Source organism: Urocitellus parryii, chromosome 2 (genome assembly GCF_045843805.1).
Source record: "Urocitellus parryii isolate mUroPar1 chromosome 2, mUroPar1.hap1, whole genome shotgun sequence".
In the NCBI taxonomy this organism is placed as follows: Eukaryota; Metazoa; Chordata; class Mammalia; order Rodentia; family Sciuridae; genus Urocitellus; species Urocitellus parryii.
The window spans coordinates 8,809,082-8,821,809 of NC_135532.1; the positions used below are offsets into that span (position 1 = coordinate 8,809,082).

The 12,728-nt window shown below is 39.8% G+C and overlaps 1 protein-coding gene and 1 long non-coding RNA gene across 4 annotated transcripts in view; one reads left to right on the plus strand and one right to left on the minus strand.

Annotated features, from left to right (window-relative positions):
- Positions 1-1,910: 1,910 nt before the first annotated feature.
- On the plus strand, positions 1,911-9,508 carry Tex30 (testis expressed 30). Of its 3 annotated transcripts, none has more exons than XM_026400328.2 (6): positions 1,911-1,996; positions 4,477-4,564; positions 5,034-5,264; positions 6,060-6,111; positions 6,973-7,178; positions 7,778-9,508. In XM_026400328.2, the coding sequence occupies exons 2-6, from the start codon at positions 4,550-4,552 to the stop codon at positions 7,949-7,951; spliced, it is 678 nt and encodes a 225-aa protein (XP_026256113.1). In that variant the 5' UTR covers positions 1,911-1,996; positions 4,477-4,549; the 3' UTR covers positions 7,952-9,508. The 3 variants fall into 3 exon arrangements, with proteins under 3 accessions (XP_026256113.1, XP_026256107.1, XP_026256116.1); XM_026400322.2 differs by having other exon boundaries at positions 4,491-4,564; XM_026400331.2 differs by lacking the exon at positions 4,477-4,564.
- The window catches only part of LOC144249833 (uncharacterized), a 56,876-nt gene continuing 51,998 nt past the window's right edge, over positions 7,851-12,728 (minus strand). Inside the window, exons 3-4 of the long non-coding RNA XR_013342332.1 lie at positions 9,515-9,674; positions 7,851-7,931 (exon numbers count right to left, since the gene is read on the minus strand). This is a non-coding gene — a long non-coding RNA (uncharacterized LOC144249833). The remainder of the gene's footprint in view (positions 7,932-9,514; positions 9,675-12,728) is intronic.

A 12,728-nucleotide genomic window follows, 5' to 3' on the forward strand; every position in this document is an offset into this window, starting at 1 on the left:
GCTGTGAGGTTCACACAGAGGATCAGGAAAACTATGACCAATGATGGGATGTCAGGTCCTCATCAGCTCGAGTGCATCCTTATTTCGGTGGCTGAGTCCCTGTTCCTTTGCTCTATTATTTATACTAAACTTTGGGGCTTTTGACCCCCGCCTTTCAATCCTTATCAGCTACCACCAGATTTCTCCACAACATCATTTACCCTGGGGTCAGATTCATCTGGTCTGGTGGTCTCCACACTGATCTTACCTCTCCCTCCTATCAGGTGAGGACAGACTGCCAGGGGCTTCACTCTGTTTATCAGGGTTGGGGGAAGCAACTTGTTTGAGACCATCATGGAGGGCTCTGTGGGTGTGCCTTATGAGACTGCAGGTTTCAAACTGAAATTTTTAAAATGTAGATGCTTAGGCTCAGGCCTCAGGCCATCCTCACAGTACTTGTCAGGTGCTGTCAGCGATGGCTCCATCTGGAGTCTGGGAGGGGAAAAACACCCTTTCCTTCCCTCCTTCCTTTTTTTTTTTTTTTTTTGTTGTTGTTTGTTTCCTTCTTCTAGAGCTTTATTCTTTACATTTCTTGGTTGGGGATTCCTTCCTCCATCTTCTGGGTCAGCAGCTTATCATCCTCAAATTTCTCTGTCTCTGTTGTCACATCACCTTCTGCTCTGAATGGTTTGACATTATTCCTTAGAGCCAAAAAGTGGAAGCAAGCCAGAAGTCCTTCAACTGGTGGAAGGATACGCCAAGTTGCATGCACAAATGCATAGGATTCAGCAATAAAAAGAAATGAGTTATAAGAAGGAACAGAGTACTGAAGCAGGCCACCACCTGGATGAATCTCAAAAACACCCCAAGTGCAAGAAGCCAGGTGGGGGACCTCATGTTGTATGACGCCATTTACATGGGGTGGCTCGTAAATCTATAGAAAGGTCTGTTAGTTGTTGTCTATGGCCCGGGTTAGGAACGGGGAGTGACAGGATTCATTTTGGGGGTAATAGAAATGTACTTAAATAGTGATTGTTACGAATGGTTGCAAAATTACCAGAAATCATTGAATTGTACACTTAAAACTAGTGAACTGTCAGGCATGTAAATTTTTTTTAAAAAAAGCTAGAACATTAGCAGTCAATTAGTGTCTGTTAAGACTGCGATTTAGGAAAACATTCATGACTGTGAATAAGTGTTTCCTGGAATTTATTTCCTTATATGTGCTATGACAGAAAAGAGGGCAGCCACCAACTGCACTGGGCTTGGAAATAATGCATTATCCTCAAGAAATATTTCATACAGGGGAGGCTCTGGTTAGAAACACCGCACACAAAACCAGCTCTTTGTGGGGAGCTCCCCAACGCGGGAGCCGCAGAGCGTCAGTGCATGGAGCCCCGTGCGGAGCCCATGAGCAGCAGGTGGGCGCGGGCGCGGGGCGGCCACGCCGCCTGGGCCTAGCCGGAGGCCGCAAGGACTCGCGCAGTGCTCGCCTATAGAGGAGCCCAGGAAGGGCGAGGGCACTAACAAGACCGCAGTCAGGTGGCTGTCAAGAATCCGAAGATGGGGCGAGGCTCTGTGTGGCCCACACTGCTGGTGCAAGTGTGAGAGGTGGTTGCACTCTGTGTCACCGAGCCAACGTTACTGAGGACTGTACTGAGGACTGTGGAAAGAGACTGGTCAGGGTCCACCCCTGTTTTTCGCCCCCAACAGCTCGCAACAGCACAGATGGCACGGGGACAGACTGGGGTTGAAGCATTGGGGGCCCGCCCTCGCGGGCGCGAGCTCGCCACAGCCGCCCCGCCCACAGCCTCGGCGGCGGGAAACCCGCCGGGCCGAACCAGCGGGAGAACGCCTGCTCCCGGCGTGCCCCGCGGGCGGGGGCGTGGCCTGCGCACGCGTGCGTCGTTGCGGACCGCGCTGACGGGGCGGCGAGGCGGTCGCTTCGAGCGTGCTAGTTTGGGCTCTGAAGAGAGAGAGGGCGGTTGGGCGCCGGCGGCCGCGTTTGCCTTCTCGGGTGAGTGCGGCGGGGCCAGTGGGCGCCGCCACGCAGAGGGCGGCTTCCCGGGGCGTGTGGGCTGCCGGCCGCGGCGGCGGGCGGCGGGTAGAGCGCGGGAGGCTCGCCGCGGCCACTCGCCCGGAGCCGGGGCATCGAGCAGGGCCGCCCGGGGGCTCGGCGGACGGCGGCGGGTAAGTGGGGCTCCCGGGCGCCGCGGAGCCCGCACTCCTCGCGGCCCTCCAGGGACCTGCTCCGGTGTGGTTTTGGGGGTGTGGTGGCCGCGACCTCCGGCGACTCGAGCGCCGGCGTTTTTGTCCGCCCGTGACAGCCGACGCTGCGCGGGAGACAGAACCGTGCGCAAACGTCTTTTAACGGAAAGTCCGGTGCCTGTGGCGCCGAGAGCCCGCGGCGCCGGGTGCGGTAGCGCGTTCCGCCCGCGGCGGCTGTTGGGTGTTCACGGCGGCACCCGCCGCTCCAAACCCTGCCGCGCGCGGCCCTGTGGTCGCCTCTGCCCCCGGGGTGGGCTGGGCTTCAGCCTCCCGAGGCCGCCCGGAGCTGGAGGTCGGGTCCCTGGGGGTCGCGCGGGGCTCGGGAGCCGCCCGGGACGCGCAGCGGCAGCGAAGACGAGCCGAGGCCGGGAGAGGAGGGTCCTGAACCAGCACCAAACCGAGCGGAGACGGTGCGGGTGACTGAGAACAGGCTCTGCTGAACTTGTCCTGAGACTTCACCAAAATAAAAATAAAGTCTTTTTTTTTTTTTTTTTCCTGAGACATAGACCCGCAGCACTCGAGGGCTTGGGAAAGCTGTCCTCCGGGAATGTCTCTAGAAAGCCAGTGTCTTAGCAGACCAGCACAGTTCTCTAACAGCCGTGGGGAGTGCCCTAAAACGGCTCCCTGCGAACCCCAGAGTTTCCCACTGCGCGGGAGCCGGCAGCACCTGCTACCTTTGGTACTTCGAGTGAAGGTGGTCTGCTGCGGTGAGAGGCCTAAACAGAAATTAGGTGTCCAGCTCTCCTTTCCCATTTTACACTCTTGAGTGACTGCGTTTCTTGCTCTTAGAGGCATATTGAACCAGGGAACCCAAGGCAGAATTAATTGGAGGGGTACAGTTCGGATAAAAGGATACTGAAGCCTGAATTCTTCCATCGCCTTTTCCCTTTGACCACCCCCAGAACTTTTGTGGCCAGACTAACAACTCTTAATACTCAAATAAGAGAATTCTACACACAGAAGGAAAAGTGCACAAGTTGGTCACAGTGATTTCAGTGATTGCTTCTGGGAAGAGAAATAAACTTAGTGTCTAAGGGGAAGAGTGTGAGGAGACCTTACTATGTTTTTGTTATTTTTAAAATCATGTTCATGTGTTGCCTATTTAAAAATGAAATATACTTTTTTTAAATGAACATATTATTTTAAGACTCAGCAGTTCCTCTCCCAGGAATTTATCTTTTAGATCTACATACATATGAAAATAATGAAAGTACAGTACTATATGGAAAGATACACGTGAAGCAGATAAAATTGGTTGCCTTAGTAGAGGGAGTCTGGATGCAAGATAAAAGTGGATTGAGAGGGGCTTTTTCATTGTATGATCTTGGTATCTTTTAAACTTCAAATATTATCAAATGAATGAATTTTAATGTGGACACAGTGGTAATGGAGATTCCGATGTTGATAATATCCTGCAAAATTAAAATTCTCTTGTAAAAGGAATGCTGCATAACAGTTCCTAAATTTCAATGGACTTATATCATTTCATGGTCATGGTTCTTCAGTTCAGCTGTGATTTTGATCTTAGGTGGACTAGGCTGGACTTTGCGGGGTTCAAATCTACTCCATGTGTCTTCATTCTAGGACCAGGCTGAACATGGAGAACTACTGGAGCATGTTTACTTGTGGCTCAGTGAAAATTCAGAAGGGTTTCTAGGAATTTGCCTTGTCTCCCAGTAGAAGTAGCATATTGAAACACCTACCTTTATTCTGTTAAATCAAGTCACATAGCCAAACTCAGAGTCAGTAGAGTGAAGATGTATTATTTGCTTACTGGGAGGCACTGCAGAGTCACATGCAAGGGTGTGGATACATGCTTCTTTTACAGGGAAAGGGAGATGAGAGTGATGATGAAGGAAGTGAGTTAACAGATGCAAAGAAATTTAGTTGAGGATGGTTGAGAATAAAGTTGCTTACAAAAATGTGTATTAATGTATATTTTCTAAATTAAAATTGTCCAAGATATAGCATCCTACTTTAATATGAGATATCTCAAGGCTTCCATGTCAAGGTATCATGTTTGGTTTATCTTATATCTGCCAGTCCTGCCACCCTGCTTTGTAATCAGTTCTTAGCATTGATAGAAACATTTGTTTGGCTAAATAATATACATATAAAGACACCAGTTTTTAAAGATATAGTTCTGAATGTGTTTATTTCAGCTACTGAATTTGTTCATTCTTAGTTCTTATGTCATATCCATGTCTGACAACTCACCTTTCACAACAGAATCTTCTTTTCAGGGAGATGTCCTTTGCTTCTCAGATGTAATGCACTTTAAGTTTATTATTCAACAGTGAAAATGAGTCATACAGAGGTAATAATATTTTCATATGTTATGTATCTTCAGGTTTCCTTTTTTAAAAAAAAAAACTGTAATCATAATCAGAGTGCTTTTCTTATTTTCACCTTGCACTGTGAGAGGCAGTACAGTATTCATAGTTAATAAGAGTAAGGACTGTGGAGCAGACTGCCTGAGTTTGAATCCTAACTAGTGGTTATAATACCTTGGGCAAGTTACTTAATCTATTGTGCCCTGGTCTATAAAAATGGGAATAATAGTAGTACTTGCCTCATAGAATTATAAGAAAGGTTTAAATGAGTTAATACATATAAAGCACTTATAGTACCTGACACACTTAAATATTAACTTTTATTAATAGCATTAGTTTTTATTTGGAGGCCATGATTTGAATCTTGAGTCTCTCCAAACAAACATGTGTAGTTTATTCACTTGTCTGAGTAGTCAAGGAAGTAATTTAATTCCTTATTCTCTTGAATTTCAGGTTAAGTTAAAAATACCTTTTGGAAATAAGTTGCTGGATGCTGTTTGTTTGGTACCTAGCAAGAGTTTAACATACGGAATAATTCTTACACATGGAGCATCAGGAGATATGAATCTTCCTCATTTGATGTCATTGGCATCCCATCTTGCATCTCATGGCTTTTTTTGCCTGAGATTTACCTGTAAAGGCCTTAATATTGTGCATAGAATTAAGGCATACAAAGCAGTTTTGGTAAGAAATTTCTTTATATTTACTTTTAATAAGATTCTGTTTAAAATTTTTAATAAATTTAAGACAGTTTTGTAGGAGTCATTTGGTTTTATTAAAAAATCTTTTAATGAGTATCCTTAGAAACACAACAGTTAAGAAGGCCATTTAGTGGTCAGATTTGTTCCTTTTTTGCCATTAGTTTCCTTGGAGATGAATGCACACATCAGAAATGTTCCCCCATGCTACTGCCCAGAAAACTATTTAGTATTTTCTCACTGAACTCATATAACTTTATTATAGTTGTGGCATTCTAGAGTGTTTCACCTACTGTGCAAATATGACAGTGTTTTCTATATATGTTTAAGAATATTGCATAAGATTCTTAGATAAAGCTCAATTCTGAAATTTCTTTTAATCTAAATTATTTCAAGCTTGCTAAGTTTTTTCAGAGATTTAAATTAGATATTAGTATTATCAAACTAGAAGTCCTTACTGGCCTTTTAAAATTAATTTGTTCTTTAACAATAGCTCAGTGCTTGAATATTTTTATAAAGGGTAATATATAGGTATATCACATCTCTAGATAAAAGGTAAATTGATATTGTCTTATATATTTGTGTTACCCAACGTGATTTAATAGTGACCAGAAAAGGAAAGAACTGATATCTCTTTCAAGAAGAATCTTTTAAGATTTTTGTGATTGTCTTTGCATAGATTTTCATACATGTTAGTAATGATAAGAAATAATGTGTCTTGGCTTTCTGGTAGAACATTGTATAGGAGAAGAATTGATAATTTTTTGGTTGATTTGTCTAGAATTACCTAAAGACCTCAGGAGAATACAAACTTGCAGGTGTTTTCCTTGGAGGTAAGTTGTAATACTTGTGAATACTTGTTAGCTATCCATTTTAATATTAAAAATAGTTGATTCCAGGAAGGTAATTTAAGGCTTTTTGTTTGTTTTGGTAAGCGGCCTTCTTGGTGTAATTTATGTATTTTAAGCAAATTTAAACCTTATTTACAGTAATCTAAGGAACTCTCTTTTTTTTTCCCCTTTATTTTTGGTACCAGGGATTAGACCCAGGAGCAGTTAACCATTGAGCCACATCCTCAGCCTCCTCTTGTATTTTATTTAGGGATAGGGTCTCACTGAGTTGCTTAGGGCCTTGCTAAGTTGCTGAAATTGCTTTGAACTTTTCAATCCTCCTGTCTCAGCCTCTTGAGCCACTGGGATTACAGGCATGTACCACTGTTCCTGGCAGGAACTCTCCTTTTATTTATATCTTTGACTCTCTTGCAAATGTTTCCTTCACAGATTGTCCTCATATTTTGAAGTTTTCTTCAGAAAAATAATTGCTTTCGGGGGAAGGAGTACCAGGGATTGAATCCAGGGCTGCTTAACACTTCATCCCTAGCCTTTCATTTTTTGAGAAAGGGTCACATTTCTGAGGCTGGCTTTGAAATTGCAATCCTCCAGTCTCGGTCTTCCAGGTTGCTGGGTTTATAGGCATGCACCACCATGCCCATAAATAATTGCTTTATTTAAATGTGATTTTAGCTTCTCATAAGGCTATAGTTTTCCATTATGGGAATTGTAACTTGTTAGTTGCCACCTTTTAGAGCTAAGGAATTTTTTCAATGAACAAGTACAAACAGTAAAATCCATTGCTGCTACTTTATGTAAATGTTTCTGTTTCAAACTGAACTGAATTTTAATTGATTTTATTAGGTCGTTCAATGGGCTCAAGAGCAGCTGCTTCTGTAATGTGTCATATTGAGCCAGATGATGCTGATGGTTTTGTTCGAGGTCTCATTTGTATTTCTTATCCACTGCACCATCCAAAACAACAGCATAAACTCAGAGATGAAGATCTCTTTCGTATAAAAGATCCTGTACTGTTTGTGTCAGGCTCAGCAGATGAAATGTGTGAGAAGGTGAATTACAACTTGATGTTTGTTTAAATGAGAGTGAATGAGATATTACCTGCAAAATTCAGTCTCCTAAAAATATGCTAATTTGTCTAATGCTAGTTTTGTGCCTTTGTCACCCTGATGCTCTAGAGAAAGTAAAAATAGCAGTATGCTGACAAAATCCATTTCTCTGAAAAGAGGGTTGGTAAATGGATTAGCCCTTATTTGGAAAGTGAAGGATTAATATCCAAATGCTCTGATTTGGAGATTATGAAGTTGCACTTTGATTTGTCATTTCATCATTCATGCAGATTGTTATAAAATTGACTTGAGAAAGGGTTGGCAGTGTTGGCATATTATGAAATATTAGCCCAATATTATGAAACGTCTTTGTGTTTCCCAGAATATATAATTTCCTTGGGATATTTTTTTTTGGAAGGGGTTTAATTCACTAAACTCTTTATTATTGTTGGTAATTGATCCATTCTGTGTTATCATTCATTTCCTTTTGCATTCCATAGAGTAGGTATTAAATGAATAGTTGGTGAGTGAATGCAGTATGGGGGGGATCTTTTATTAAACAATACAGCATTAGTCTAGTATCCTCTTCTTTTTCCTCTTAGAACTTGTTGGAGAAAGTGGCACAGAAAATGCAAGCTCCCAATAAAATCCACTGGATTGAGAAGGCAAATCATTCCATGGCAGTGAAAGGACGGTCAACAAATGATGTTTTCAAAGAAATAAATACACAGATTTTGTTTTGGATCCAAGAAATCACTGAAATGGACAAGAAATAATTGTCATTATTTAAAAGCCATGTTATTTTGAATACAAGTACAGTTAATTTGATAAAGAATAATATACCTCTCAGCATTATGAGATATATTTCAGACTAATGTTCTTTAATGTTGCCCTATTTTTGAAACACATTTTAATTGTGAAAATAATATTCTTTACAAAATGTCTTTTGAAAGCACTGTTATAGTTGTATGAAGATGATGTACAAATATTAAAGGTGGTCTAAATATAATTTATTTTCACTAGTATAGTTAAGCTTTGAAAAAATTAAACTTTTGAATTTTGTTACAACAGTGCTTTTGTCTTACTGATATGCAACTGAAAAAAAAGTAATTTTATAGAATAGTGTCATCCTTAATGAAGAGAAATTGGGGTGGGGGCTGTAGCTCACTTGCCTAGCATTTGTAAAGCCTTTAGTTCAATTCCTATCATTACAAAAAAGAAAACTACCTGGGAGCAATGGCACATGCCTGTAATCCCAGCAGCATAAGGAAGGAGGATTGCAAGCCTGAGCAACCTTAGTAAGACTCTGTCTTAAAAAATAAATTGGGCTGGGAATGTGGCTCAGTGGTTAAGCAACCCTAGGATCAATCCTTGGTACCAAGAAAAGGAAAGAAAACTAAAAAGTTAATTTACTATATTAAATCTAGTCAGATTTATGGAGTTATATACATCTCTACCTAGGAAGGTAGGAATGGAAATGCATTTCAAATGTGAGACCCTGAACACTTTAAAAAATGAAATAACTTTCATTGAAGAAGCTTTTACTGAATATGTTAAAAGTGAGGCTACATAGGGTTGCAAAAAAAGTAAAACTTACACCTTACAACATGGTGCATGAAACCAATAAGTAGACCACTGTCTGATTAAGGAGTTAAATAATGGACTGCATGGTAGACTAGCATAATATGTAGGCAGAGTTGGGGCACTTAATTTTTGTCTTGGGAAATTCAGGTATCTCCTGAACTGAACTTGAGATGGTATTGAGATATATAAAATCTAAAATACAAAAATAATGAAGTTAAATTTATAAAGAAAGTGTGTAGCAAGGAATGGTTTTCTATATTAAGAATTTACTCTAGTCTCAGATGGTGTGGGCAACTTGTAGATTTTTGAGGTTCCTCTTTCTTCCTGCCATGGTAAAAGCAATGAATTTAATTATTTTAGAAAATATTGCATAAAGAATGAAAACCTAGGTAATAGCATCCAGATCATTCGTGTTATAGAATGAAGTCAAGTACAACTACAAATCCAAAACTCCTATATCTGCTCTGAGACCAATTCATTTCCTGAAGAAAACCTAAATTTTTTAAAAAAAGTTCATATTTAAATTTAACAGTTCATATTTAAAATGATATGGGTATGAAAACAATCTAGATGTCTACATAATCACTGATCTGTTAACAACTGCAAATCAACTGGGGAATAACACTGAGAACCAGAAGTAAAACTAATCAAAAAGACAAAGGACAACTTATTACAAATTAAACATACTATAAAATACTATGACAAATGGATTTTAAAAGTTATTAACAAGGCTACCCAGTTATAAGAAGGCTTACCAAAGATTATGGAAGCCATTATATAGCCTTCACTGGTAGGCATTAATTAATGATGCAGCTGCTCATCTAGTCCAGTGCTTTCCAGCTGGGGGTGATTTTTGCCCTCTAGGGACATATGGCAATGTCTGGAAACTTGTCACTGCTGAAGTGCTGTGACATCCTATAAGTAGAAGAAAAGGATATTGCTGAATATCTTACCAAGCAGGGCAACAGCTACAGCAAAGAAGTGCTTCATTCAAGATGTCACTAGTGCCATGCAAAGTTCTGTCCTAGGCATACCAGTTTCGGGATTATCTTTAAATGCTTTCCTTATTACCATTAGCTCCTCCACATGCCCTTTTGTTTCCTTTTGGTTGCTAAATCTTGGATTTTCAGGGTCTAAAATTCTCTTGCTTCCATCTCTTTGCTATTGGTACCACCATCATTCAGTTGAAGCCTTTATCAATTTTCATCTGTGTAATTGCAGTAGCCTAATTGATTTTCCTCTTTTATTGTCTCTTTGCTTTGATTAATAAATTGATCTTACCAACCCCAAATCTTGAATGACATTCTATAATAGCACCCTATCAACAGTTTAGCCTTTTTCCTCTTCATACTCAAACCTGTTTCAGCACTATAGCTACCTGGATTACAAAAAGCTTTTGTATAAAGGAAAATCTCTTACTGAAACTTGTTGATCTTTGCCTGTTCTTAAGTGCTACTCATCCTTAAAACAGTTTTTTCTCTCTTTGCAACTTTCTTTGAATGATTTCCAAAATAAATATCTTTGTCACAATCTGCCTTCCTATTATTAATACTTGTGCAGCATCCTATTTGTATTACAAACTCCAACAAGTCAGGAACTATATTTCACTTGTCTTTGAAGCACTTTTTTGTTCTGTGTTCAGTGCCTTGTTTACTCAGTAAATATTTGTTGCGTTGAAATAAGGTAATTAGAAGGAATATTTGTAATCATTATGAACAATCCCTGGTTTTATGTTCCTGTTTTATATACCTGTCATTGAAACTTTTCTGTTAAAGAAAGTCTGGCTTAAAAGGCCAAATAGTTCAAAAAATGTGATATTGGCTGGGGATATATATTACTCATTGGTAGAGCACTTGCCTAGTATTTGGAGGCCTTAGGTTTGTTTCAACCCCTAGTTCTGGGAGGAAAAAAAAATATATTCAATAAGTACTATGTTCTCCCAACTTTTCTCTGAGGATTTTTTAAAAAATATTTATTTTTTAGTTGTAGTTGGAAACAATACCTTTATTTCAATTATTTATTCTTATGTGGTGCTGAGGCTCGAACCCAGGGTCTTGCATGTGCGAGGCGAGTACTCTACTGCTGAGCCACAACCCCAGCCCCTTCTCTGAGGATCTTTGAAACCCGTGATCCACTCTTCTGCTTCCCCACCATCCTGTGTGGCACCTCCCCAACCCATCCAGCTTCATGTTTTCACTACCAGTTGCCTGCAAGGGTTCTGATGTGTTCCTTGTATGAAATTTTTAGGATTTTGCTGAATCAAAGGATGTTCTCTATCTGATATTAGGCAGATTCTAGGAACATACATGTTCCATGTTCTAAACTGAGAACACTTGTATGTCAAGTAGGCAGTATTCATCTATAATTTATTTTTTATTTTACTTTTTTATGCAAGAATAGAAGGTCAGTGGCATAGATGTTCTTCTATATTTTGTCTTATACAAGTGTTATGAAAAAATCTAATAAAATATTTTAAAGCAAAAAAATTTTTTAAAAAGTTCTATGAGCTGGTGATATAGCTTAGAGGTAGAACACTTCCCTGTGTTTGCGAGGCCTGGGGTTTGAGCCCCAGCAGTGAGCACCAGAAAAATAATGTGACATTGGTAGATATAGAGTTTTAGAATTTTTTTTTTGAGTGTTTTCTTGTAGTTTCTATTCTTTATTACTGTTAGAAATGGGTTTTCTCTGATGTTCTTGTTTTAACTTCATGATTGTTTAAATCTATTTTAGCACTCTTTTTTAAATCAGTTCTAGTACAAGGGATAGAGGCATCTGTGCTGAACAATAGACGATTATACTTTTGTTAGCAGGCAAGAATAAGAACATGAGTAATAAAACAGTGAAGCACTGGAGGGGAATAATATTAACCCATGTTAATTTTCTATCAGGAGCAGTAAGCAGCAGCTCCTTTTCAGTTTTTATAAGCTATGCAATGGGATCCTAGTGAGGGACTCAGTATCATAGAGCTTGGAAGGATTTAAGTAACTAAAGTATTGAAATAACAAAGTCCCTTTATGAAAGTTAACATTAAGCAAATTAGAATTTCTGAAAAGTAGGTGAAAGAAATTGAATTTTTACTAGATGCTTTAAATTTTAAAGGAAAATCTAAGCAGAATAAAATCACCCCCCCCTATAAAACTAAAATAAAAAAAAACTCAAGAAAGTGGGGGGGAGAAATGGTCTTTAAAAATCACTAAGCTTAAATAAGCTGGAGGGTACAGAAAAGAGGGTGTGCTTTATTACAGTGCTAGAAAAATTGAGAGAAATTGCTAAAGTTTCATCCAGAGCTAAATAATACCATACATTCTGGAGCACTATTTTTTGTAAATACAAAACCCAAGTTTAACCTAACTAAATTTAACCTGAGGATTACAGATACCTGGACAAATAGTACAGTTGACAGTAAATTATGATATTTGTGATCCTTGGTACTCAAGGGAAATAAGAACTCAAGTCAATTTTCACTGTGCTCAGAGAAGGCCTGAACCATTTACTCCAGTAGAACAAATAGTACTTCTTTCCTTAACCCATCTTGCAAAAGTAAAGCCAGAGGAGGTATGGAGTACTGTTCCTTTGAAGAAGGAACTGTTCATCTCCAAAGGAACTGTTTTACCTTTAAAGGAACAGTATTCATTACTAACTAAGACTAACTCTGCTTGTGACTAAACTTGTTTTGTATGCTCAGGAAACATACAGGCCTGTCCTCTAGACTTAGGCAAGTGGGCAGTACTAAGAGCTACCTCTGCCCCACCCTTAATTCTGACATTGAAAGGACATCACAAGTAGCTCCTTGGAATTGCCATGGACTGGTGTAAAGGAAATTCACCATAAAGGCTGGTTCAAAGTCTTACTTTGTTTTTCAGCATTCAATAGATTGTTGAGGGGAAACTTGCCAGCAGAGCCCTCTAACAAAAAGAAATATAAAATGAAGTGTTCTAAAAATAGACTCAATTTACATAGTGGTAATGG